The sequence below is a fragment of the Eutrigla gurnardus genome (genome assembly GCF_963514095.1).
Source record: "Eutrigla gurnardus genome assembly, chromosome: 4".
Classification (NCBI taxonomy): Eukaryota; Metazoa; Chordata; class Actinopteri; order Perciformes; family Triglidae; genus Eutrigla; species Eutrigla gurnardus.
In genome coordinates this window covers 28199636-28227315 of record NC_139918.1, presented here as the reverse complement: position 1 = coordinate 28227315, position 27680 = coordinate 28199636, and the positions used below count along the sequence as shown (strand labels likewise).

The 27680-nt window shown below is 44.3% G+C and overlaps 3 protein-coding genes across 3 annotated transcripts in view; 1 reads left to right on the top strand and 2 right to left on the bottom strand.

Moving 5' to 3' along the window:
- Window positions 1–27680, bottom strand: part of sall2 (spalt-like transcription factor 2) — a 179852-nt gene that overhangs the window by 104890 nt on the left and 47282 nt on the right. The window lies entirely within an intron of this gene.
- On the top strand, window positions 18–26357 carry LOC311012279 (uncharacterized protein). The gene is made up of 76 exons (XM_084007659.1): window positions 18–85; window positions 163–252; window positions 342–422; window positions 592–654; window positions 746–808; window positions 890–958; window positions 1109–1192; window positions 1409–1495; window positions 1711–1794; window positions 1873–1941; window positions 2025–2114; window positions 2252–2341; window positions 2426–2515; window positions 2593–2655; window positions 2749–2811; window positions 3360–3428; window positions 3590–3673; window positions 3901–3987; window positions 5832–5915; window positions 5991–6059; window positions 6157–6246; window positions 6342–6431; window positions 6517–6606; window positions 6684–6773; window positions 6863–6943; window positions 7113–7175; window positions 7267–7329; window positions 7411–7479; window positions 7630–7713; window positions 7930–8016; window positions 8270–8353; window positions 8432–8500; window positions 8584–8673; window positions 8811–8900; window positions 8985–9074; window positions 9152–9214; window positions 9308–9370; window positions 11266–11334; window positions 11496–11579; window positions 11807–11893; window positions 11978–12061; window positions 12137–12205; window positions 12303–12392; window positions 12488–12577; window positions 12662–12751; window positions 12829–12918; window positions 13008–13088; window positions 13258–13320; window positions 13412–13474; window positions 13556–13624; window positions 13775–13858; window positions 14075–14161; window positions 14382–14465; window positions 14544–14612; window positions 14696–14785; window positions 14923–15012; window positions 15097–15186; window positions 15264–15326; window positions 15420–15482; window positions 21742–21810; window positions 21972–22055; window positions 22283–22369; window positions 22454–22537; window positions 22613–22681; window positions 22779–22868; window positions 22964–23053; window positions 23139–23228; window positions 23306–23395; window positions 23485–23565; window positions 23659–23721; window positions 24235–24297; window positions 24409–24558; window positions 24661–24765; window positions 24862–24903; window positions 24980–25027; window positions 25415–26357. Exons 3-76 carry the CDS (start codon window positions 344–346, stop codon window positions 25966–25968), a joined length of 6351 nt encoding a protein of 2116 aa, XP_083863785.1. The 5' UTR covers window positions 18–85; window positions 163–252; window positions 342–343; the 3' UTR covers window positions 25969–26357.
- Window positions 26124–27588, bottom strand: cUnh14orf119 (chromosome Un C14orf119 homolog). The gene is made up of 2 exons (XM_084007718.1): window positions 26820–27588; window positions 26124–26731 (listed from the first exon to the last, which is right to left on the bottom strand). Exons 1-2 carry the CDS (start codon window positions 27255–27257, stop codon window positions 26558–26560), a joined length of 612 nt encoding a protein of 203 aa, XP_083863844.1. The 5' UTR covers window positions 27258–27588; the 3' UTR covers window positions 26124–26557.

Here is a 27680-nt window from a genome sequence, read left to right as displayed (position 1 = left end):
CAGATTAAAGCACTTCACAAGAAAATCAAACCACTGGAAGAAGAGTTATCAGACTTTAAAGATACGAGCGCTGAGGACATTGAAGGTAAATGACAAAACGTAACTGATATGAAGTTGTACACACCGATTTTTATATTTCATTGGCCTCTAAATATTTTCCAGAGCTGCAGAAAAGGCTGGATCTAACAAAGAGGCAACTGAAAGACAGTGAACATCTTCTCAAGGAGGCAGATGCAAAGAATTTTGACTTGAGTGGGAACATTTCCTATTTTCCAATGTTTCCTGTTGGGTTGTCTGTTTCTTTTGAGCACAAAATAACACTGCAACTGTGTCTCTGTTAGTAATGGAGATCTCTGATCTGAGGACACAACTGAAGAAGGCTGAGAAAAAGGCATCCAAAGCTGCTGAAAACAATAATCACGGTCAGTTTCCTACTGTTGTGTTTAAAATTGTGCTGTTTGGCGACATAAAGTTCACTCTCGTGATCAAGCTAAGGTAAAGGGTACATTGTTGAGTATTTCCGTTGCTTTGAAAAAGAAAAAAAAAGAAGCATTGACTGACTTTACTGTTTGTGGCTTTGTTTTCAACCAGTCTGTCAGACTCAGCTTCAAACCACAGAAAGGGAACATGCTGTTGCTCAGGCCGAAGTGAGAGGTGAGTTGATTTCTTCTTCTAATGATATACTAAGTAAGACTGCTCTGATGGGAGACCCTTCATGACCTGGTTTCCTCTTTTTACACCACAGAGCTGCAGAGGAAACTGCGGTTAAAGAGTGAAGAATGCTCTGGACTTGAGGAACGATATGAGGGCAAGTTGTAAATACGACCTCGGCTAAAGACGATTCATGTTTGAGTGTCGGTTCTGATTTTGGTTTTTGTGTTTCCATCAGAGGTTAAGACTGAATTTGAACAGAAGATCGCAGAACTGAACAGAACCGGAGACTCCAGAGCAGCACTCAGTGAGTGACGTTACAGTGCAGCGTTGCCATTGTAGCCTCAGTAGAGAGCCATGTTGACCCAAAGCAGAGATCTCTCCCTTTGACACGAGAGCTGATTCCTGCTCAGTTTCCCATCAGATGTGAGATGTCTGCTCTGTTTTTCTGAGTCAGTTCTGAACGTGATAAACCTGCATGATGAACTGAATAATCTGAGGGACCAGATCTCCACCACGGCAGATCCAGACCGGATCTCAGGTGAATCTGTCTTAACCGTTTAGTTGTGCACTTAGAAATATGCAAAATGTTCTGCTTTGGAAAATCAATATTTGAAAATGATCTCATTACACTACCACGTTTGTTTTCATTTGTTGTAACCAAAGTTAATTAGTCAATTTGTAAACAGTAATGTAGACGACTAAATAAAAATAATTATTTCTGCCTTTTCACTGTTTTCACTTTGTCTCCTCACAGAGCTGCAACTGCAACTGGAGGAGAAGCAAGAAGAACTGAGCTCCAGGACAGTGGATGTAGAGAGACTGATCCCCAACCCCAGACTCAGTAAGCTCCTTGATTTTATCCACTGTGGCAAATCATCTCTATATGTGGAAGGAATTACCTGTTGTCAGATTAGTCAACACCTAGAATATCACGTTTGTTTTTAATTCATCATCCTCATATGTAATCTGATGTATACTGTATATACATTATATATATGTGAGTGTGTGTGTGTGTGTGTGTGTGTGAGAACCTCACTGCATGTTTGTTTCTTTCAGTTTTAAGAATCATCCAGCTGCAGAACGAGATATGGGACCTGGAGAAAAAAGCTTCCAATGAGACCTCTGGTGACCGTTTAGAAGGTTGAGTGAATTATTTAAGAAATTAAATCACAAATTAATCATGATGACATACATTAAAGACTGTTCATTTTCTCCTAGAGCTGCAAAACAGAGTGGACGACCTCATCAGTGAAATAAACGACAATGGCAACGACAACACAAAACAGGGTGGGTTTGAAATCATTCTGCAGAGTCTTACCAGAGTATATTTGATGGGAAACTTCATTTTTGGCCTCTCTGTTGCTTTTCAGTGCTGAAAATCATGACGCTGCAGAGCCGAGTGGAGCAGCTGCAGAGATGGTTGTCAGACCTCCAGAAGTTACAAAGCGCTCAGGTTTCCCGTAAGTATCTCATTCTTTATTCATCCCCAAGCACGCAAATATTTACCTGCTGCTATGGTTGTCTGTCATATTGTTATTATTGGGTCCAGATCTTCTGCATGTAACTAATAAAAGCGTTTCACTGCTTTGTGTCTCAGAGCTCACAGATAATCTTAGAACCAAGAAGGACGAGCTGCAGAAATACATCAACGAGCTGAATGAGAGGAACCAGAGAAACGGAGAATTGAGTCAGTAAAGAGGGAACCTGGTGTCTACAGTCATAACTGGGGAAATAATCTGAAATGTTTCATATCTGCTTTTGTGTTCCTCAGTTCAGAAAACTATTGATCTGCACAACCAGCTCAGAAAGCTTGAAAAAGAAAAGCACGATGAGGGTCGAACAACTTCTGCTACAATAACTAGTGAGTGACTCATTTTTCCTTTGACATTATTGAGTTTGTGTGTCGGCAGCAGCCGAAGCATAACGTACTTTTTCTAGAGCTGAAAGAACAACTGAATGCAACCATGGAGGAGCGCTCTCGAGATCAAGCTGAGATCAAGAGTAAGTTCTGTACAAACACGTGTTTCAGTAACAAGCAATCAAAAAAAGAAGACTGAGTTTAATGTAGACGTGTGTGGTATTTTTGTGCGCTAGCTCTGCAGGACAAACTGAACCAGACGGAGGCGCAGTGTTCCGGGTTTGATCACAAACTTCAAGGTGAGTGTCGTCTGATGCTACTTACTGCCCCTGCTGGACAATAAAGTCACACCCTTTTGACTCCATTGTGGAAATTAATGAGTTTCATGTCCTTTTTTTTAAGTAAGTGTCTTTAAAAACAGGAGAGGCTTTGCTTCTTTTTCCTGTCAATTTTAGTAAATGACAGTAAATACAGGTTAAATACATAAATATTTAACCTGTCAAATCAGATTTAACATTTTCTCCACATAAGACAGTATCATCTGCATAAAGGGATATAAAACGGGGTGTGTTATGGGCAGTGATTGGCTCACGATCATGTGATAGCCATAGAGTCTACACAAGAATCCGGAGAGGCGAAGCAAATAAGAAGGGGGGGCGGGGGCAACCCTGGCAGAAGTTTCCTGTCAAAACCACAACTATTGGATTGGATTGGCATAAAGAAACGAGTATCTTAGAAATATATTATTCACACCTTTTAGATAGCCTTATTTAAGGAATTCACGTCCTTTATCTTGTCTCGTCTGTGGGATCTAGATTTGTTACAAACGTGTCCAAATGTGTTGTAGATCTGCAGAACGACCTGAATGCCAAAATGAAGGAACTGGAGTCCAAATCTCAGTCTGTCACTTCTCTCGGTGAGTGGCGGAGCTGCATTACCAAACAGTCAATCCAATAATTGAGAACATGGACAGAAGGATTGTGTCGTGGTCTGCATGTATATATTTTCAGGGATAAGGAAAAGCTTTGGATGTTTTAATTGTGGTTCTTTAAACCCATTTAAATGTGGTTCTTTCAGCTCTTCAGGTTTCTACGTTATCGCTTCAACTAGAGGAGCTAAAGAGACAACTACAGAACACTGAATCTGAAACCAAGATAAAAGGTCAGCGTGTGTGTGTGGTTCATTGTCATTATACAGTTTAATAATGCTGATGTGCTAATATATTTCTTCCTGGCATTGATATGAAGTATATACAGGTTCTGAGATATTCAGGTTCCAGGTTGTTTAATGAAAGGACTCTAATGGATGGAGAAAACTGTGCAGCTTAGTGAAGGATAAATATTTAAACAGTGAAAAGGTTTAAAAATAAATGTGTTTTGGTTCTGCAGAACTTCAAAAAATGATAGATGTGCAAAGTAATGAACTGACCAACAAAACAGAGGCGCTGAAAGCAAGAAGTCCTCAAGCACAAAGACGTGAGTAGAACATGATTAACCCTCGGGGCAATTTGGGGGACCGTTTGGGTACTTTGGATTTTTGAGTATCAATATCTCTGTCAGTTTAACGCCTACTTTTCTGAAACTTCTCTAAGGAATGTCTTTTAATTTTTAAAACATTTTTTTTTCATCCACTTGATTGCAAGACGTATAGAATATACCATAAAAAAAATTCCCACACGTACCACCTTCGGGACCGTGGCGGGCCCCATTAACTCCCATTATAAAACCACTTTTATGAGAGGGACCCCATTTTGGCCCAAAAGTAACAGGTGTAAGTTTTTTGGAAAAACCTCTAATGTCTCCAAAAATAATAATGCATCAAAAACAATGATGTTATCAATTTTTGACCTAGTCAAGGCTGTAATAACTTAATCCCCAATAATCCTCTTTGCACCTCATTTTTGGAAAATATTGCATATTTTGTGTTTTTTGCATTGAAATTACAAATTTTTTGTATGAAAAAAGGGCCTAAAACATAAAATAATAATAATTATTATAATGAGCTTTATATCTATTGCTAGGTCTGAAGTTGTTGAAAAGCTTAATGCAGTTAAAGTGAAAAAAAATTAATTCATTCATTTTTTATGACACTTTTATGAGGGGGACCCCATTTGGGCCCGAAAGTAACAGGTGTAAGTTTTTTGAAAAAACTCTAATGTCTCCAAAAATAATAATGCATCAAAAACAATGATGTTATCAATTTTTGACCTAGTCAAGGCTGTAATAACTTCATCCCCAATAATCCTCTTTGCACCTCATTTTTGGAAAATATTGCATATTTTGTGTTTTTTGCATTGAAATTAGACATTTTTTGTATGTAAAAAGGGCCTAAAACATAAAATAATAATAATTATTATCATAAGCTTTATATCTATTGTTAGGTCTGAAGTTGTTGAAAAGCTTGATGCAGTGAAAGTGAAAAAAAAAAATTCATTCATTCATTTTTTATGACACTTTTATGAGAGGGACCCCATTTGGGCCCAAAAGTAACAGGTGTAAGTTTTTGGAAAAAACTCTAATGTCTCCAAAAATAATAATGCATCAAAAACAATGATGTTATCAATTTTTGACCTAGTCAAGGCTGTAATAACTTCATCCCCAATAATCCTCTTTGCACCTCATTTTTGGAAAATATTGCATATTTTGTGCTTTTTGCATTGAAATTAGACATTTTTTGTATGAAAAAAGGGCCTAAAACATAAAATAATAATAATTATTATAATAAGCTTTATATCTATTGTTAGGTCTGAAGTTGTTGAAAAGGTTGATGCAGTGAAAGTGAAAAAAAAAATTCATTCATTAATTTTTTATGACACTTTTATGAGAGGGACCCCATTTGGGCCCGAAAGTAACAGGTGTAAGTTTTTTGAAAAAACTGTAATGTCTCCAAAAATAATAATGCATCAAAAACAATGATGTTATCAATTTTTGACCTAGTCAAGGCTGTAATAACTTCATCTCAAATAATCCTCTTTGCACCTCATTTTTGGAAAATATTGCATATTTTCTGTTTTTCGCATAAAAAGTACACAATGTTCGTGTGAGAAAAAGGCTTAAAAACAGAAAAAAAAAGTTAAAAACTAATAACAAACTTTATATCTAAGGTTAGGTCTGAAGTTGTTGAAAAGGTTTATGCAGTGAAAGTGAAAAAAAAAAGTTTTTTTTTTTCTTTTTTATGACACTTGTATTGGCGTGGCCCAAACAGGCCCGAAGGTAGTGAGTGTGCGTACATTTTTAAAGTGCCCCGAGGGTTAAGGAACCCACTGAGGAGGTTCTACCTGCTCGGATATGATAAACGAGGTTTCCCTCTTTTCTCCCAGTTCTACAAATCATCCTTCAACAAACAGAGATTGAGAAATTGTCCAGCGTGGCAGTAAATGAGACAGATTACAAAAGAATAAGAGGTGAGTGGCAAATCTGATATGACATCATTTCATAACCTCCAAATGTTCACATGAAATAAAGTGTCTTGTTTGCAGCGCTCCAAGACCGTTTGAATCATTTGATTAACGGAATCCGAGATGAAGACGACGAAAACACTAAACTGAGTGAGTCTCCATCAAAATGACTGTGAAAATTCAGCATTGTCGTTATCGTAACGGTGTTTTCTGCCGAATTGATCCAATCCCACGTTTCTTCTGCTAGTGTTTCAAATCTTGGCTCAAAAAGACGAAACGGCGAGACTGGAGAAGCAGATCAAGAGTCAGAAAGAAGCAGCGTTGAAGAGAATTAAAGGTGGGAGGCAGCACACACAAGTCAAATGTATTCTGAGTACTCCTCCTAAATTTAGAGGAAACGCAACAAAACATCCGTTCTGTCTTTCCTCGAAGATCTGGAGGACGAGCTGGAGGACATCAGAGGTCAGATAAAAGAAAAGACACTGATGCTGGACTCTACTGACACAAGGATTTCTAATTTGTGTAGGTGCTCCGATCAGTTTTGGTCAGAAAAATAAACTTCAGTATTAACAAATAGCAAAAATAGCTTGTTTGATTTTTTTTGTAGCGGCTCAGATTAAAGAACTTCACAAGAAAATCAAACCACTGGAAGAAGAGTTATCAGACTTTAAAGATACGAGCGCTGAGGACATTGAAGGTAAATGACAAAACGTAACTGATATGAAGTTGTACACACCGATTTTTATATTTCATTGGCCTCTAAATATTTTCCAGAGCTGCAGAAAAGGCTGGATCTAACAAAGAGGCAACTGAAAGACAGTGAACATCTACTCAAGGAGGCAGATGCAAAGAATTTTGACTTGAGTGGGAACATTTCCTATTTTCCAATGTTTCCTGTTGGGTTGTCTGTTTCTTTTGAGCACAAAATAACACTGCAACTGTGTCTCTGTTAGTAATGGAGATCTCTGATCTGAGGACACAACTGAAGAAGGCTGAGAAAAAGGCATCCAAAGCTTCTGAAAACAATAATCACGGTCAGTTTCCTACTGTTGTGTTTAAAATTGTGCTGTTTGGCGACATAAAGTTCACTCTCGTGATCAAGCTAAGGTAAAGGGTACATTGTTGAGTATTTCCGTTGCTTTGAAAAAGAAGAAAAAAGAAGCATTGACTGACTTTACTGTTTGTGGCTTTGTTTTCAACCAGTCTGTCAGACTCAGCTTCAAACCACAGAAAGGGAACATGCTGTTGCTCAGGCCGAAGTGAGAGGTGAGTTGATTTCTTCTTCTAATGATATACTAAGTAAGACTGCTCTGATGGGAGACCCTTCATGACCTGGTTTCCTCTTTTTACACCACAGAGCTGCAGAGGAAACTGCGGTTAAAGAGTGAAGAATGCTCCGGACTTGAGGAACGATATGAGGGCAAGTTGTAAATACGACCTCGGCTAAAGACGATTCATGTTTGAGTGTCGGTTCTGATTTTGGTTGTTGTGTTTCCATCAGAGGTTAAGACTGAATTTGAACAGAAGATCGCAGAACTGAACAGAACCGGAGACTCCAGAGCAGCACTCAGTGAGTGACGTTACAGTGCAGCGTTGCCATTGTAGCCTCAGTAGAGAGCCATGTTGACACAAAGCAGAGATCTCTCCCTTTGACACGAGAGCTGATTCCTGCTCAGTTTCCCATCAGATGTGAGATGTCTGCTCTGTTTTTCTGAGTCAGTTCTGAACGTGATCAACCTGCATGATGAACTGAATAATCTGAGGGACCAGATCTCCACCACGGCAGATCCAGACCGGATCTCAGGTGAATCTGTCTTAACCGTTTAGTTGTGCACTTAGAAATATGCAAAATGTTCTGCTTTGGAAAATCAATATTTGAAAATGATCTCATTACACTACCACGTTTGTTTTCATTTGTTTTAACCAAAGTTAATTAGTCAATTTGTAAACAGTAATGTAGACGACTAAATAAAAATAATTATTTCTGCCTTTTCACTGTTTTCACTTTGTCTCCTCACAGAGCTGCAACTGCAACTGGAGGAGAAGCAAGAAGAACTGAGCTCCAGGACAGTGGACGTAGAGAGACTGATCCCCAACCCCAGACTCAGTAAGCTCCTTGATTTGATCCACTGTGGCAAATCATCTCTATATGTGGAAGGAATGACCTGTTGTCAGATTAGTCAACACCTAGAATATCATGTTTGTTGTTAATTCATCATCCTCAAATGTAATCTGATGTATACTATATATACATTATATATATATATGTGAGTGTGTGTGTGTGTGTGTGTGTGTGTGTGTGTGTGTGTGTGTGTGTGTGTGTGTGTGTGTGAACCTCACTGCATGTTTGTTTCTTTCAGTTTTAAGAATCATCCAGCTGCAGAACGAGATATGGGACCTGGAGAAAAAAGCTTCCAATGAGACCTCTGGTGACCGTTTAGAAGGTTGAGTGAATTATTTAAGAAATTAAATCACAAATGAATCATGATGACATACTTTAAAGACTGTTCATTTTCTCCTAGAGCTGCAAAACAGAGTGGACGACCTCATCAGTGAAATAAACGACAATGGCAACGACAACACAAAACAGGGTGGGTTTGAAATCATTCTGCAGAGTCTTACCAGAGTATATTTGATTGGAAACTTCATTTTTGGCCTCTCTGTTGCTTTTCAGTGCTGAAAATCATGACGCTGCAGAGCCGAGTGGAGCAGCTGCAGAGATGGTTGTCAGACCTCCAGAAGTTACAAAGCGCTCAGGTTTCCCGTAAGTATCTCATTCTTTATTCATCCCCAAGCACGCAAATATTTACCTGCTGCTATGGTTGTCTGTCATATTGTTATTATTGTGTCCAGATCTTCTGCATGAAACTAATAAAAGCGTTTCACTGCTTTGTGTCTCAGAGCTCACAGATAATCTTAGAACCAAGAAGGACGAGCTGCAGAAATACATCAACGAGCTGAATGAGAGGAACCAGATAAATGGAGAATTGAGTCAGTAAAGAGGGAACCTGGTGTCTACAGTCATAACTGGGGAAATAATCTGAAATGTTTCATATCTGCTTTTGTGTTCCTCAGTTCAGAAAACTATTGATCTGCACAACCAGCTCAGAAAGCTCGAAAAAGAAAAGCACGATGAGGGTCGAACAACTTCTGCTGCAATAACTAGTGAGTGACTCATTTTTCCTTTGACATTATTGAGTTTGTGTGTCGGCAGCAGCCGAAGCATAACGTACTTTTTCTAGAGCTGAAAGAACAACTGAATGCAACCATGGAGGAGCGCTCTCGAGATCAAGCTGAGATCAAGAGTAAGTTCTGTACAAACACGTGTTTCAGTAACAAGCAATCAAAAAAAGAAGACTGAGTTTAATGTAGACGTGTGTGGGTTTTTTGTGCGCTAGCTCTGCAGGACAAACTGAACCAGACGGAGGCGCAGTGTTCCGGGTTTGATCACAAACTTCAAGGTGAGTGTCGTCTGATGCTACTTAGGCAAGGCAAGGCAACTTTATTTGTATAGCACATTTCATACACAAGGCAGACTCAAAGTGCTTCACATCATAAAACAAAGTGAGAAGAAAAAAAATAGAAGAATTAAAAGAAAATGATAAAAATTTAAAAATGCATTACAGAAAAAAAAGAGAATAAAAACATATTTGCAATAATTAAAAACAGTGCAGACATTAAAAGATTTAGCAGAAAGCTATGGTGAACATAACAGTTTTCAGTCTAGTTTTAAAAGTATTCAGAGTTGGGGCAAGTCTTACATCTTCAGGAAGTTTATTCCAGCCATTTGTTGCATAGTGACTAAATGATGCTCTCCCGTGATTGTTGTTTACTCTGGGAATCACTAACAGATTGGTCTCAGAAGATCTTAGTGGTCTAGAAGTCTTATGTAGTGGGAGCATATCAGTGATATACTTCGGTCCTAGACCATGTAGTGATTTATATGTGAGCAGGAGGATTTTGAAATCAATCCTCTGACATACAGGGAGCCAATGTAAGGATTTAAGAATTGGTGTAATGTGCTCACATTTTTTGGTCTTTGTAAGAACTCTAGCAGCAGCGTTCTGAACAAGCTGTAGCTGCCTGACAGTTTTTTTTCGGAAGACCTGCAAGGAGACCATTACAGTAGTCTAGCCTACTAGTAATAAAGGCATGTACAAGTTTTTATAAGTCTTGAGCTGACATGAGCCCTCTAAGTCTTGCTACATTTTTTAGGTGATAGTAGGCTGATTTTGTTACTGATTTAATGTGACTGTCGAAATGTAAATCAGAATCCATAATAACCCCAAGATTTCTGGCTTTGTTTGAGGTTTTCAGGGACAGAGAGTGAAGGTTTTGAATTACTTTAAACCTTTCTTTTTTAGCACCAAAAACAATTATCTCAGTTTTGTCCTCATTTAGTTGTAGGAAGTTTTGGCACATCCAGTCTTTGACTTGCTCAATGCACTGGCACAGAAGATCTATGGGGCGATAGTCGTTTGGTGATAGTGCTACATAGATTTGGGTGTCATCGGCATAGCAATGGTGGTCAATGTTATTATTTTGCATGATTTGTCCTAGTGGGAGCATGTAGATGTTGAATAAAGTCGGCCCCAAGATTGAACCTTGGGGGACTCCACACGTTACATTGGTAGGTTCTGATACAAAGTCGCCAATGGAAACAAAATAGTTCCTATCTTGTAGATATGACTTGAACCAGTTTAAGACTGTGCCTGAGAGCCCCACCCAGTTTTCCAACCTGTCCAAGAGTATTGAGTGGTCGACAGTGTCAAATGCAGCACTGAGGTCTAATAGCATTAATATTGAAGTTTTGCCAGAGTCTGTGTTACTTACTGCCCCTGCTGGACAATAAAGTCACACCCTTTTGACTCCATTGTGGAAATTAATGAGTTTCATGTCCTTTTTTTTAAGTAACTTTTTTTTAAAACAGGAGAGGCTTTGCTTCCTTTTCCTGTCAATTTTAGTAAATGACAGTAAATACAGGTTAAATACATAAATATTTAACCTGTCAAATCAGATTTAACATTTTCTCCACATAAGACAGTATCATCTGCATAAAGGGATATAAAACGGGGTGTGTTATGGGCAGTGATTGGCTCACGATCATGTGATAGCCATAGAGTCTACACAAGAATCTGGAGAGGCGAAGCAAATAAGAAGGGGGGGCGGGGGCAACCCTGGCAGAAGTTTCCTGTCAAAACCACAACTATTGGATTGGATTAGCATAAAGAAACTTGTATCTTAGAATTATATTATTAACACCTTTCAGATAGCCTTATTTAAGGAATTCACGTCCTTTATCTTGTCTCGTCTGTGGGATCTAGATTTGTTACAAACGTGTCCAAATGTGTTGTAGATCTGCAGAACGACCTGAATGCCAAAATGAAGGAACTGGAGTCCAAATCTCAGTCTGTCACTTCTCTCGGTGAGTGGCGGAGCTGCATTACCAAACAGTCAATCCAATAATTGAGAAAATGGACAGAAGGATTGTGTCGTGGTCTGCATGTATATATTTTCAGGGATAAGGAAAAGCTTTGGATGTTTTAATTGCGGTTCTTTAAACCCATTTAAATGTGGTTCTTTCAGCTCTTCAGGTTTCTACGTTATCGCTTCAACTAGAGGAGCTAAAGAGACAACTACAGAACACTGAATCTGAAACCAAGATAAAAGGTCAGCGTGTGTGTGTGGTTCATTGTCATTATACAGTTTAATAATGCTGATGTGCTAATATATTTCTTCCTGGCATTGATATGAAGTATATACAGGTTCTGAGATATTCAGGTTCTAGGTTGTTTAATGAAAGGACTCTAATGGATGGAGAAAATTGTGCAGCTTAGTGAAGGATAAATATTTAAACAGTGAAAAGGTTTAAAAATAAATGTGTTTTGGTTCTGCAGAACTTCAAAAAATTATAGATGAGCAAAGTAATGAACTGACCAACAAAACAGAGGCGCTGAAAGCAAGAAGTCCTCAAGCACAAAGACGTGAGTAGAACATGATTAAGGAACCCACTGAGGAGGTTCTACCTGCTCGGATATGATTAACGAGGTTTCCCTCTTTTCTCCCAGTTCTAAAAATCATCCTTCAACAAACAGAGATTGAGAAATTGTCCAGCGTGGCAGTAAATGAGACAGATTACAATAAAATAAGAGGTGAGTGGCAAATCTGATATGACATCATTTCATAACCTCCGAATGTTCACATGAAATAAAGTGTCTTGTTTGCAGCGCTCCAAGACCGTTTGAATCATTTGATTAACGGAATCCGAGATGAAGACGACGAAAACACTAAACTGAGTGAGTCTCCATCAGAATGACTGTGAAAATTCAGCGTTGTCGTTATCGTAACGGTGTTTTCTGCCGAATTGATCCAATCCCACGTTTCTTCTGCTAGTGTTTCAAATCTTGGCTCAAAAAGACGAAACGGCGAGACTGGAGAAGCAGATCAAGAGTCAGAAAGAAGCAGCGTTGAAGAGAATTAAAGGTGGGAGGCAGCACACACAAGTCAAATGTATTCTGAGTACTCCTCCTAAATTTAGAGGAAACGCAACAAAACATCCGTTCTGTCTTTCCTCGAAGATCTGGAGGACGAGCTGGAGGACATCAGAGGTCAGATAAAAGAAAAGACACTGATGCTGGACTCTACTGACACAAGGATTTCTAATTTGTGTAGGTGCTCCGATCAGTTTTGGTCAGAAAAATAAACTTCAGTATTAACAAATATCAAAAATAGCTTGTTTGATTTTTTTGTAGCGGCTCAGATTAAAGAACTTCACAAGAAAATCAAACCACTGGAAGAAGAGTTATCAGACTTTAAAGATACGAGCGCTGAGGACATCGAAGGTAAATGACAAAACGTAACTGATATGAAGTTGTACACACCAATTTTTATATTTCATTGGCCTCTAAATATTTTCCAGAGCTGCAGAAAAGGCTGGATCTAACAAAGAGGCAACTGAAAGACAGTGAACATCTACTCAAGGAGGCAGATGCAAAGAATTTTGACTTGAGTGGGAACATTTCCTATTTTCCAATGTTTCCTGTTTGGTTGTCTGTTTCTTTTGAGCACAAAATAACACTGCAACTGTGTCTCTGTTAGTAATGGAGATCTCTGATCTGAGGACACAACTGAAGAAGGCTCAGAAAAAGGCATCCAAAGCTGGTGAAAACAATAATCACGGTCAGTTTCCTACTGTTGTGTTTAAAATTGTGCTGTTTGGCGACATAAAGTTCACTCTCGTGATCAAGCTAAGGTAAAGGGTACATTGTTGAGTATTTCCGTTGCTTTGAAAAAGAAGAAAAAAGAAGCATTGACTGACTTTACTGTTTGTGGCTTTGTTTTCAACCAGTCTGTCAGACTCAGCTTCAAACCACAGAAAGGGAACATGCTGTTGCTCAGGCCGAAGTGAGAGGTGAGTTGATTTCTTCTTCTAATGATATACTAAGTAAGACTGCTCTGATGGGAGACCCTTCATGACCTGGTTTCCTCTTTTTACACCACAGAGCTGCAGAGGAAACTGCGGTTAAAGAGTGAAGAATGCTCCGGACTTGAGGAACGATATGAGGGCAAGTTGTAAATACGACCTCGGCTAAAGACGATTCATGTTTGAGTGTCGGTTCTGATTTTGGTTTTTGTGTTTCCATCAGAGGTTAAGACTGAATTTGAACAGAAGATCGCAGAACTGAACAGAACCGGAGACTCCAGAGCAGCACTCAGTGAGTGACGTTACAGTGCAGCGTTGCCATTGTAGCCTCAGTAGAGAGCCATGTTGACACAAAGCAGAGATCTCTCCCTTTGACACGAGAGCTGATTCCTGCTCAGTTTCCCATCAGATGTGAGATGTCTGCTCTGTTTTTCTGAGTCAGTTCTGAACGTGATAAACCTGCATGATGAACTGAATAATCTGAGGGACCAGATCTCCACCACGGCAGATCCAGACCGGATCTCAGGTGAATCTGTCTTAACCGTTTAGTTGTGCACTTAGAAATATGCAAAATGTTCTGCTTTGGAAAATCAATATTTGAAAATGATCTCATTACACTACCACGTTTGTTTTCTTTTGTTGTAACCAAAGTTAATTAGTCAATTTGTAAACAGTTATGTAGACGACTAAATAAAAATAATTATTTCTGCCTTTTCACTGTTTTCACTTTGTCTCCTCACAGAGCTGCAACTGCAACTGGAGGAGAAGCAAGAAGAACTGAGCTCCAGGACAGTGGACGTAGAGAGACTGATCCCCAACCCCAGACTCAGTAAGCTCCTTGATTTGATCCACTGTGGCAAATCATCTCTATATGTGGAAGGAATGACCTGTTGTCAGATTAGTCAACACCTAGAATATCATGTTTGTTGTTAATTCATCATCCTCAAATGTAATCTGATGTATACTATATAATATATACATTATATATATGTGAGTGTGTGTGTGTGTGTGTGTGTGTGAGAACCTCACTGCATGTTTGTTTCTTTCAGTTTTAAGAATCATCCAGCTGCAGAACGAGATATGGGACCTGGAGAAAAAAGCTTCCAATGAGACCTCTGGTGACCGTTTAGAAGGTTGAGTGAATTATTTAAGAAATTAAATCACAAATGAATCATGATGACATACATTAAAGACTGTTCATTTTCTCCTAGAGCTGCAAAACAGAGTGGACGACCTCATCAGTGAAATAAACGACAATGGCAACGACAACACAAAACAGGGTGGGTTTGAAATCATTCTGCAGAGTCTTACCAGAGTATTTTTGATGGGAAACTTCATTTTTGGCCTCTCTGTTGCTTTTCAGTGCTGAAAATCATGACGCTGCAGAGCCGAGTGGAGCAGCTGCAGAGATGGTTGTCAGACCTCCAGAAGTTACAAAGCGCTCAGGTTTCCCGTAAGTATCTGATTCTTTATTCATCCCCAAGCATGCAAATATTTACCTGCTGCTATGGTTGTCTGTCATATTGTTGTTATTGTGTCCAGATCTTCTGCATGTAACTAATAAAAGCGTTTCACTGCTTTGTGTCTCAGAGCTCACAGATAATCTTAGAACCAAGAAGGACGAGCTGCAGAAATACATCAACGAGCTGAATGAGAGGAACCAGATAAACGGAGAATTGAGTCAGTAAAGAGGGAACCTGGTGTCTACAGTCATAACTGGGGAAATAATCTGAAATGTTTCATATCTGCTTTTGTGTTCCTCAGTTCAGAAAACTATTGATCTGCACAACCAGCTCAGAAAGCTTGAAAAAGAAAAGCACGATGAGGGTCGAACAACTTCTGCTACAATAACTAGTGAGTGTCTCATTTTTCCTTTGACATTATTGAGTTTGTGTGTCGGCAGCAGCCGAAGCATAACGTACTTTTTCTAGAGCTGAAAGAACAACTGAATGCAACCATGGAGGAGCGCTCTCGAGATCAAGCTAAGATCAAGAGTAAGTTCTGTACAAACACGTGTTTCAGTAACAAGCAATCAAAAAAAGAAGACTGAGTTTAATGTAGACGTGTGTGGTATTTTTGTGCGCTAGCTCTGCAGGACAAACTGAACCAGACGGAGGCGCAGTGTTCCGGGTTTGATCACAAACTTCAAGGTGAGTGTCGTCTGATGCTACTTACTGCCCCTGCTGGACAATAAAGTCACACCCTTTTGACTCCATTGTGGAAATTAATGAGTTTCATGTCCTTTTTTTAAGTAATTGTTTTTAAAAACAGGAGAGGCTTTGCTTCCTTTTCCTGTCAATTTTAGTAAATGACAGTAAATACAGGTTAAATACATAAATATTTAAACTGTCATATCGTTTTAGATTTAACATTTTCTCCACATAAGACAGTATCATCTGCATAAAGGGATAAAGGGTTACGAATGTAACTACGGTTCTATGAATCCTGGATGACCGCCAGAGGCGGTGCTTAAAGCACTGGATATCTCCACCTCGCGCATGCACATTTCGAGTACCAATAACAACATAGTCACCTGTGACCCCCACGTGACACCGGGAGGGCTATATCTTCCGGTGTCATCCAGGATTCATAGAACCGTAGTTACATTCGTAACTTTCGTTCTATTTCATCCTTACTGACCGCCAGAGGCGACTCTTAAAGCACTGGATGACCCATACCAAAAAGGTCACAAAGAATCCAACACCCACCTCACTCATTGGGGGCAGCAGCGCTTGGACACAGGACCACACCCATCGGATGGGGAGCGGCGACGTTGACACGATAAAAACGTGCAAATGTGCCAGGTGACGTCCATGATGCCGCAGCACAGATCGCCTCCAGGGGCACACCTCTTAGTGCCGCCCATGATGTTGAAACACTCCTGGTGGAGTGACACCTTACCCCGGATGGCGGGGGGCGGCCACTGGCCCCATAGGCATGCGTGATCGCATCCACAACCCAGTGGGACAGCCGCTGCTTGGAAAGCGCACGGCCTCTGTTAGGGCCACTGTGACACACAAACAGCTGTTCCGACTGCCGCATACCGGGCACAGCAGCTCCGACTGACCATCCTCAGACAGGGAGTCAAAGCGTGCGAGCTGGATAGGCTGATTAAGATGGGCACGTGAAAGCACCTTGGGTAGGAACGCCACATTCGGCCACAGGACCACCCCTGAGCCATCAGGGTTCCACCGCAGGCAGGTATCAGCCACGGAGAGGGCATGCAACTCCCCGACCCGCTTCGCAGAGGTAATGGCGAGCAGAAAAGCCGTCTTCATAGAAAGCCATTTCAACCCTACCTGGGTCAAAGGCTCAAAGGGAGGAGCGGACACGGCCTCCAGCACCAGGGGCAGGTCCCATGCTGGAGCCCTCAGGGTCCTAGGGGGACGCAGCCTCAGAGCCCCTCTAAGGAAGAGGGACACCAACCTGTGGCACCCCACTGTGGCTCCGTTGACCATCTCGTGTTGGGAAGAAATAGCAGCCACATAGACCCTTAAGGTGGAAGGAGCGCGACCACCATCCAGCAGAGACTGCAGAAACTCCAGAACAGTGGCCACAGAGCAACGTGCTGGATCTACTGCCTTATCCACACACCAGTTAGAGAACAGCCTCCATCTGTTCTCATATTGAACCCGGGTAGATGGTGCCCTGGCATTCAGAATAGTACGCCTGACGTCCGCAGGGCAAACCCTCAGCAGTGGGTCGGGCCCTGTAGCGACCAAGCCCAGAGCTGGAGGCGACCGGGGTCCGGATGCCAAATCAGACCCCCCAGCTGTGAAAGGAGGTCCGTCCTGTAGGGGAGGCGCCACGGAGAGCTGCAGCAGAGCCTGCGCAGCAATGGAAACCACAGTCTCCCTGGCCAAAAGGGGGCCACCAGAAGGAGCCTGTGGCCCTGCAGAAGTACCCGCTGGAGTGTTGGAAGAATCAGGGGCAGCGGTCGGAAGGCATACAGAGGACACTGCGGCCAGTCGTGAGCCAGAGCGTCCTGGCCAAGGGGGCTGGTCACCTCCGTCCAGGAGAACCAGAGGGGGCAATGTGTCGACTCCGCCGAAGCGAAGAGGTCCACTTCCGCCCTGCCAAAAAGACCCCACAACGTCTCCACCACTTCCGGATGAAGCCGCCACTCCCCTGGTGGGGGCTTCCGCCGCAACAGAAAATCTGCGGCCAGATTCCGTTCCCCTGGTACGCCCAAGTCAACAGGCTCCGAGCTACCTGGAGAAGCTGTGTAGACCGGGTGCCCCCTTGGTGGTTGATCTGGGCAACAGTGGACATGTTGTCCGATCGAACCAGCACATGCTTGCCCCACAGGTGAGGCAGAAAGTGAACAAGCGCCAGATGCACAGCACGGAGCTCTAGCGCGTTGATATGCATGTGGTGCTGGGCCGGCCACTGCCCCTGGGCAGTCCTGCCCTGCCATACCGTGCCCCACCCCGAGAGGCAAGCGTCGGTCGTGACCATCTCCCGGCGGGATGGAATGGCGCCCAGGGGTACACCCACAGACAGAAACAAACTCTGTCTCCATGGGGACAGAGAAAAGAGGCACCGCCGAGACACCCTGACCCTCCGGTAGCCGTGCCACTTGGGGTCCAAGTGGTGGCTGTTCAGCCACATCTGTAGTGGGCGCAGAGACAGCAAGCCCAACGGCACCACAGCTGAAGCAGCTGTCCGTTTGCCCAGGAGCTGGAGGAACTGAAGGAATGGCACCATCCTGCCACCCCTGAAGAGGGGAAGGCGGAGGAGGATGTCGTCTACACGCCGAGGCGACAAATACGCCCTCATAGTGACCGAGTCCAGGACCATCCCCAGGTATACTACCCGTTGGGATGGGTCCAGGACACTCTTTGAAAAGTTTACTGTCAGGCCCAGCCGGGCCACGTGCTGAAGCAACCGAGCCGTATCCTGGGCCACCAGACACCGGGATGGTGCACAGACCAGCCAGTCGTCTAAATATGGCAGAACCTTCATGCCCTGCTTCTGCAGGGGTGCCAGAGCTGCCGAAACAACCCTGGTGAATACCCGCGGGGAGAGGGAGAGGCCAAAGGGAAGAACCCTGAACTGAAAATGCCGGCCGCGAAAAGCAAATCTCAGGAAGCATCGATGGTGCAACGCAATTGGGACATGGAAGTACGCATCCTTTAGATCTACAGTGGTGAACCACTCCCCCCTGGTCACCACACGAAGCGTGTCTGACGTGGTCAGCATGTGAAATGGAAGCACCTTCAGGAACCTGTTGAGTCCCCTCAGGTCGAGAATGGGGCGAAATCCGCCACCTTTCTTTGCTACCAGAAAGTACCTGGAGTAGAACCCCCTGGGGTGTAGCAGAGGGTCCACTGGCTCGATCGCACCCTTGGCCAGGAGGGCGGACAACTCCTGGCTCAGAGCTAAGGCCTTCGCCGGATCGTTGACAACCGTCATTTTGACCCGGCTGAAGGCCAGGGGCCGGCGTCGGAACTGCAATTCGTACCCCTGGGTTAAGGTGGAAACCACCCAGGGGTCTGAAGTACAGGCAGCCCAGTAACTGAGCTGCTGTTGGAAAAAACATCCGACGACCGGCCCCGTGGCCCTAGCGCCTGCCCCCCCCCCGCCTCTCGAGGCTCTGGGGGGCCGACGGTCAGGCTGCGGGGCACGAGGCTGCCGGGAAGGTAGGCGCCCGGGGGGCCGAAAGTCATCAACAGGCTGCTGAGCAGGCCGCTGAGACCTCCGCAGGCCACCAGGGTAACCAGGTGGCTGAGAGCGCTGCCGGGGGACAGCCGAGGGGCCCCTGGGCCTGCTAGGAGCGGACACACTCCTGCGTAGACCGGATAGCCGCTGCCTGGTCTGAGTAGTCTGGGCAGCTCTCTCCAGCGCCTCCAGGGCAGCAGAACCAAAGAGCTCCCCAGGTTCTACCGGTACAGCACGAAGAACCTTCCTACACGACTCCGACAGGGGCGACTGAGCGAGCCAAACATGGCGGCGAGCCTGGACAATGGTGGACATTGTGCGCCCCAACTCCCTCGACATGAGGGCAAATGCCTGTAACGAGGTATCACTCAGACTCTGCAGCGACGGATCAATCTGCGCCTGCTGCAGAGAGGTAGAAAGGCCCAGCAGTAGGTGGAAAAGGGAATTGCCAATCCGACCCATGTGTGCCGCAGCATCATAGGCCTTTGTGAGAAGGTCGTCCGTGATCCTGCACTGAGGCCGGGGACACCTGGCATCCGGCCTCAAAGCCTCATCAGGAGCCAAAATGAGGGCCGCAATGGCAGGCTCAACTGGTGGCATGCGGCCTAGCCCAACCTGTGCCGCATCATGCATGGCAGCCAAGGTCCGGGCGTCTGAGGACGGATGGGAAAAGGCCCTGGTGTCCCTCCAACACGCATGAAGCTCCTTCAAGTACTCCTCTGAAGGAGGAACAGTGAGTGCGGTCGGGGCAGGGCTGCGCCTGAAAAAGGCGCTAGCCTGAGCCGCGTCTGTCTGTGGCACATCCAGCTGTAGGCGAGCAAGAGCCATACGCATGATGGCCCCGATAGAGGTGTCTGCTGCCCCCTGCAGAGAGCTCCGAGCAGAGGAGCAGGAGGCCTCCCCCAATGTGTGGGAGGTGTCGTCCTCCGTAACAGCCTCACGGAACAGGCTAGACGAAGCCGCCAGCGACAGGGCGTCGTCCAGCACAGGCGCATCCTCCGAGGGGGGGTCAGGCTGTAGCCCAGCCGGCCCCCGACCAGCCCCAGGCTGAAGGGCCAGGAGGAGCGCCTTCATCTGCTCCATGTCGGCCGCCAAACCGTCCACCTTGGAGGACAGCCCGCCCCTCCCCTTTTTCTTGGGGGGGGCACCCATGGCCGCAGCTCCCTCATGTCGAGGCCGACAACGGCGGGACTGATGTGGAGGGAGACTCGTCAAAGCAGAGGGGTCGTCAGCTGTCGCCCGACGCTCCAACTCTGCCAGCCTAGCCACCCTGAGCACCAAAGGCAGGAGGCCACAGTTCATACAGGCACTGTCAGTGAGGCCCTCTCTCAAATGTTCGAGGCCGAGGCAAGGAGGGCAGCGGTCATGACCGTCCTCAGACTCAAGAGGAGCCGCACAGGCGACACATGGATGGGCCATCACAGAGGTAGCCAATAATAGTGTTACTGGGAGCGTGGCGTCACCAGCAAATAATCAATAATCAGACAATAATTAGCTATGAGCGTAAGCGCTGCTGCTAACAGAAGTCAAATAATAGCGTTACCGGGAGCGGGAGCGAGAGCACTGCCTTCACCAGTAAGCAATCAACCAAGGACAATTAGCTGTGAGCGTAAGCACTGCTGCTAAACAAAAGTCAAATAATAGCGTTACCGGGAGCGGGAGTGAGAGCACTGCCTTCACCAGTAAGCAATCAACCAAGGACAATTAGCTGCGAGCGTAAGCGCTGCTGCTAAACAAAAGTCAAATAATAGCGTTACCGGGAGCGGGAGCGAGAGCACTGCCTTCACCAGTAAGCAATCAACCAAGGACAATTAGCTGTGAGCGTAAGCGCTGCTGCTAAACAAAAGTCAAATAATAGCGTTACCGGGAGCGGGAGCGGGAGCACTGCCTTCACCAGTAAGCAATCAACAAAGGACAATTAGCTGTGAGCGTAAGCGCTGCTGCTAAACAAAAGTCAAATAATAGCGTTACCGGGAGCGGGAGCGAAAAGACTACTTTCACCGGCAAGCCACACAAAAACAAATTGGTTAGACACCAATAACACTGAGAGCAAGGAGGCCAACGAGTGCTAGGATCGGGAGCGAAAAACACTGCCTCAACCAACAAACGCCGACACAAACCTGACTCCACGCTGGTCTGGTCCCAGACGAAGATCAGCTAGCCACAGCCTCTGGAGGACAGGTTGCCCGCGGCTCCGACTGTCGTCACGAGGCTGCACGCAGCCAGCTGTAAGCAAAAGTTTCCAACTTCCTTCTCAGCACAAAGTGCAACACGGTACATGCGCAGCGAGAAGATGAAAAGGAACAGATCCTCTTACGACACTGGAAGATATAGCCCTCCCGGTGTCACGTGGGGGTCACAGGTGACTATGTTGTTATTGGTACTCGAAATGCGCATGCGCGAGGTGGAGATATCCAGTGCTTTAAGCACCGCCTCTGGCGGTCAGTAAGGATGAAATAGAACGGGGTGTGTTGTGGGCAGTGATTGGCTCACGATCATGTGATAGCCATAGAGTCTACACAAGAATCTGGAGAGGCGAAGCAAATAAGAAGGGGGGGCGGGGGCAACCCTGGCAGAAGTTTCCTGTCAAAACCACAACTATTGGATTGGATTAGCATAAAGAAACGTGTATCTTAGAAATATATTACTCACACCTTTCAGATAGCCTTATTTAAGGAATTCACGTCCTTTATCTTGTCTCGTCTGTGGGATCTAGATTTGTTACAAACGTGTCCAAATGTGTTGTAGATCTGCAGAACGACCTGAATGCCAAAATGAAGGAACTGGAGTCCAAATCTGCGTCTGTCACTTCTCTCGGTGAGTGGCGGAGCTGCATTACCAAACAGTGAATCCAATAATTGAGAAAATGGACAGAACGATTGTGTCGTGGTCTGCATGTATATATTTTCAGGGATAAGGAAAAGCTTTGGATGTTTTAATTGCGGTTCTTTAAACCCATTTAAATGTGGTTCTTTCAGCTCTTCAGGTTTCTACGTTATCGCTTCAACTAGAGGAGCTAAAGAGACAACTACAGAACACTGAATCTGAAACCAAGATAAAAGGTCAGCGTGTGTGTGTGGTTCATTGTCATTATACAGTTTAATAATGCTGATGTGCTAATATATTTCTTCCTGGCATTGATATGAAGTATATACAGGTTCTGAGATATTCAGGTTCCAGGTTGTTTAATGAAAGGACTCTAATGGATGGAGAAAACTGTGCAGCTTAGTGAAGGATAAATATTTAAACAGTGAAAAGGTTTAAAAATAAATGTGTTTTGGTTCTGCAGAACTTCAAAAAATTATAGATGAGCAAAGTAATGAACTGACCAACAAAACAGAGGCGCTGAAAGCAAGAAGTCCTCAAGCACAAAGTTGTGAGTAGAACATGATTAAGGAACCCACTGAGGAGGTTCTACCTGGTCGGATATGATAAACGAGGTTTCCCTCTTTTCTCCCAGTTCTACACATCATTATTCAACAAACAGAGATTGAGAAATTGTCCAGCGTGGCAGTAAATGAGACAGATTACAACAGAATAAGAGGTGAGTGGCAAATCTGATATGACATCATTTCATAACCTCCGAATGTTCACATGAAATAAAGTCTCTTGTTTGCAGCGCTCCAAGACCGTTTGAATCATTTGATTAACGGAATCCGAGATGAAGACGACGAAAACACTAAACTGAGTGAGTCTCCATCAGAATGACTGTGAAAATTCAGCGTTGTCGTTATCGTAACGGTGTTTTCCGCCCAATTGATCCAATCCCACGTTTCTTCTGCTAGTGTTTCAAATCTTGGCTCAAAAAGACGAAACGGCGAGACTGGAGAAGCAGATCAAGAGTCAGAAAGAAGCAGCGTTGAAGAGAATTAAAGGTGGGAGGCAGCACACACAAGTCAAATGTATTCTGAGTACTCCTCCTAAATTTAGAGGAAACGCAACAAAACATCCGTTCTGTCTTTCCTTGAAGATCTGGAGGATGAGCTGGAGGACATCAGAGGTCAGATAAAAGAAAAGACACTGATGCTGGACTCTACTGACACAAGGATTTCTAATTTGTGTAGGTGCTCCGATCAGTTTTGGTCAGAAAAATAAACTTCAGTATTAACAAATAGCAAAAATAGCTTGTTTGATTTTTTTTGTAGCGGCTCAGATTATGGGACTTCACAAGAAAATCAAACCACTGGAAGAAGAGTTATCAGACTTTAAAGATACGAGCGCTGAGGACATTGAAGGTAAATGACAAAACGTAACTGATATGAAGTTGTACACACCGATTTTTATATTTCATTGGCCTCTAAATATTTTCCAGAGCTGCAGAAAAGGCTGGATCTAACAAAGAGGCAACTGAAAGACAGTGAACATCTACTCAAGGAGGCAGATGCAAAGAATTTTGACTTGAGTGGGAACATTTCCTATTTTCCAATGTTTCCTGTTGGGTTGTCTGTTTCTTTTGAGCACAAAATAACACTGCAACTGTGTCTCTGTTAGTAATGGAGATCTCTGATCTGAGGACACAACTGAAGAAGGCTCAGAAAACGGCATCCAAAGCTGCTGAAAACAATAATCCCGGTCAGTTTCCTACTGTTGTGTTTCTGCTGTCATCACCGTTTCCGACTGTGCATGCTGAAATACATCTTACGTGTATTTTTTGTTGTCTCTCAGAATTGGAACAACAACTACAAACACAAAAAAGAGACAACAGAAGACTTGAAAACGCAAATAACGGTGTGTACTCTATATTGCAATGTCTTAAAGGGACAGTGTGACATTTTGGGAAATACGCCTATTTTCTTCAGAGAGTTAGATGAGAAGATTGATTCCACTCATGTTTGTGTGCAATAAAGCCACAGCCAGAAGCCTGTTAGCTTAGCTTAGCACAAAGACTTGGAACAGGGGGAAATGGCTAGCCTGGCTCTGTCCAAAGGTAACAAAGTGTGTTTTTTTTGGGGGGGGGGGGGGGGTGCCAGACGGTTGCCGGGAAAATCCACAGCAATGACGAGACTCCAGGAAATGACTGTTCTCAGGCCAACAAATAGTCCAAAAACAAGCCCTTTGCAAAACCACAACTTGCTGTTTTCACACTTGGCCAGGCCGTTTCCATTCTTGATACTAAGCTCGGCCTGTAGTTTTATATCCACCACACAGACATGAGAGCAGAGATGAACTATTCCTTTAAAACCTATTCTTGGTGCTTGTGGTTTGATTCATGTCAGTGTTTCAACCTCCTCCCTCTGTCAGACTTACAGCAAGAGGTGGAGGACCTCAAAAGGTGCTGCAGCGACGTCAACACCCAGTGTGACGGTAAGATCCTCCCCATGAACTCATCACCACGCTGCACATGCAGCTGTCCTCGAGTCCAGTGAGCCATTTCATGCAGTCTTCTTTTTTTTAAGTGAATATTTAATTGCACAGAAATACAAAGACAACTGCAACAGAGCCAGGAGGATGCGGATCATCTGCTGCAGCAGCAGCTGGCCCAGAGGGATGCCCATCTCCAACAGCTGCAGCAGCAGTTAGAAGAACAGACTAAAGAGAATAACCTGCTGCAGCAAGAATACAGCAGTAAGTTCCTTAGAGCAGGACAGTCCACTCAGTCGGTATCAGAGGGAGGATAATAGTTCATGTAAAGCAGGCAGTGTAATGGTGGGATTCTGTGTCAAACAGATTTACAGAGACAGCTGCAGGAGGCCCAGGAAAATGGAGATAACCTCCAGCAGCAGCTGCATGAGAAGGACGCCACGCTCAACCAGCTGCTGCAGGACAACGACAGTACGTGCAACCCTCTGGCAATAAGGAGATCCACAGTTGCTCTTTTGTTTTCTTGTTGAAACATTTATGTTGTTGTCTCTTCTGTCTCAATGCTAGATCTGCAAGATGAGAACCAGAAACTTGCAGATGACGTACAAGGTTAGTTCTATCCAGCGAATCCAGAGAATCCACTGTTTTCTACCCCAAAAAACGTTTTGTTTTTTTTTCTCCTCAGCACTACAAAACAAATTGGGTGACGTGGAAGATAAGACGATCTTTGCCAGTGAGTCACACAAAAGACTTTTAACTTCTTGGGATTTAATTTAGTATTAACATTAGAAATCATACATGATACATGTTCAAACTGAATACGTTTACCAAGTCTGGGAAAATAAAGGCTTTGAAAGACATTTACCAGACAGTGAAAGATGCTGGCCAAATGCATCATGGGATATGTTGTCCAATCCAGCATTTTTGAGGTTGACCCGTGCAAAGTCAGGATATCTCCGCCTCTGCTGCTTATACTTTGACCACTCCCCAATCTTTCACTTTGGACTCCCTGACCTTTATGACAAACCACTGGAGGACTCCATCAAACTTTTTAACGTCAATTTCCTTTCAAAAACATGATGTAAAGATACACATGATCGACTACATTCTTGGTTTACAGGAAAGGCGACCTTGGATCCGGACACAGCACACCCGAGAATAAGTCTGTCTGAAGATAACACAGAGATGTCCACCAGTGAGTACAGCCAAGCCGTCGCCAACAATCCAGGCCGGTTCGACGTGGTTCTCGCTGTGCTCGGCGCCACTGGCTTCTCTTCTGGCAGACAATACTGGGAGGTGTCTGTCGCTGGGAACCTTTGTTTCCACCTCGGGATGGCCAGTGAATCTGCTCAGAGAAAAGGAACGATATCTTTCAGTCCGACAAACGGTTTCTGGACCATAGTCCTGAACAAACGGGGCCAGTACAGAGCGATCGATAGGAGACCTGCTGTCATTGCAGTTCAGACGCAGCCTCTTACACTGGGAATTCTGCTGGAGTATCAAAAGGGACAGATCTCTTTTTACGATGCCGGTGCCAGATCTCATATGTACTCGTTTGTAGGTCAAAAGTTTACAGACAAAATATATCCGTTTATTAACTTTTGTGTTGAGAATGCAGAAGGTGCTACACCAATAACGTTGCTTCCTCCTGGATCGGTTGACTGGATAAAATAGAAAACAAGCCAGCTATGTTTTATTCTGAGGTGACAAATCTTAGCCACGTATCTCATTTCTGGGGATCTCAGTAGGTAATAAAACAATCCCTCGATTAGTTCTCACTCACTTTTGTAATTACTGCTGCTGAGAATTAAAATAAAACAACAAAAGAATGATGATGATGATGCATTGTTTATTTTCCTGTTTGAAAAAATAATTTATCCTCTTGTCCATGTCATTCCACCTTCAATCATGAGGCCCAGTACAGAATCATGAAACCTGTAAATGTAATGCTACAGTCTGATGTTAAAACCTGTTCTGATCTTTGATAGAAGCATGAAGCAAAATGTTCTGAGCTTGATGGGGAAAAAAGTGGTCTAAGCTCTGGAGAAAACCAGTGTGGGAAACTGAAAAAAAAAAACCTGATTTAATTGAATTAACACTTCTGTTCTTACGATGACATGTAAATGCATCTTCCACAATAAATCCCATCACAGTTGCACAAACATTTCTCTGAAGAGAACTATCTCAGCCCTAATAAACGTCTCCCCGGGACGTGTCACATCTCCATCACTTTGCTTTTTTCCCATCACAACAGAAACACTGGTCAGTCTTTTCCCGCTGTGCCAGCTACGCTCCTGTAAAAGTGGGCAACAAAAACCGGGTCCTGCTCTTCCAGTATGTGCAGGAAATGATTCCTCTCCTCTTCTCCCCAAGACTCGAACCACTGGGTCCACAGGCGCAGCTGGCATTCATAGATGTTTGGTAGTCTGTCTTTAACCTGGGTGGGTGTACACAAAAGAGAAAGCAGCTGTTGGAAACATGACATCACTCTCTGGACCACCTTGTTTAGTAGGGGACGTGTCTACCTGAAGGGTGCTGAGGGAATCTAGCAGGGTGCACACTTTTCCAGGAACAGCTTTCCCCAGGAGGTCCTGCATGAACCGCTCCCTCTGATCGGCGTTCCATCCCTGGAACCAGCTCAGGACGCACCGCTGCTCCTGGAGGCTCACGTAGGAGATGGGCTCCGGCTCCCTGAGCCTGGGGGAACCGCAGGACAGGTTCTCGAGGCTGAGGGGGCTGACTACACCCTGCGGAGCGGACGGGAAGTCCTCCAGACGGGGGGTGAGGCAACCGGTCCAGTGTGGCGCTGCCAGGGTCGGGGGTCCCAGCGTCGGACCTCTGAGCCTGGAGCTGTGGTGGGTGCCACAGAGCATCCCCGGGGCCGCGAGTCTGCCGCTGTCAGTGGGCGAATCTTGTTGCTGCGGCTGATCCGAGCCTTGGTTGACGTGATTGAACCACGACATGTTCGCTTCGCGGAAACCCCGAGATAGGAAAGCCAGCTACCCCGCTGCTGTTAGTTAATCAGCTGTGGCAGCCGCACACACACACACACAGAAAGAGAGAGAGACTACTCCGGTTTCGGGTAGCGTTTAACATGTAGCTTAGCTTAGCATCACCGAATTCAGCGCCGGAATAAACCGCGTTAACGTAAACATCTGCGAGTGTCCATCGCTTTATTTTCAAACGTAAATCACCTCACTGTCGGCATATTTGAAGCGCGGCGACGTCGAGTCGACGACACGCTAATCTCTCCGGCAAATACACATACAGGAAGAGCGCGCCGTCTGCGCATTCGCTTTCTTGTGTTGTTGGAGATCAAGCCTGCGCAGATATGCGCAAAGTGTATCTTTAACGAAATAAAAAATATATAAAAAAACGATATTCGG

Bases quoted from the DNA above. Each gene is read 5' to 3' on its own strand.
- LOC311012279 (XM_084007659.1), top strand. From the start codon at position 344: ATGGAGATCTCTGATCTGAGGACACAACTGAAGAAGGCTGAGAAAAAG. The intron at 3,429-3,589 runs GTGAGTGGCGGA...TGGTTCTTTCAG, and splicing joins TCAGTCTGTCACTTCTCTCG to CTCTTCAGGTTTCTACGTTA. The intron at 8,354-8,431 runs GTTGAGTGAATT...ATTTTCTCCTAG, and splicing joins CTCTGGTGACCGTTTAGAAG to AGCTGCAAAACAGAGTGGAC.
- cUnh14orf119 (XM_084007718.1), bottom strand. From the start codon at position 27,257: ATGTCGTGGTTCAATCACGTCAACCAAGGCTCGGATCAGCCGCAGCAA. The intron at 26,732-26,819 runs GTAGACACGTCC...ACACCCACCCAG, and splicing joins ATTCCCTCAGCACCCTTCAG to GTTAAAGACAGACTACCAAA.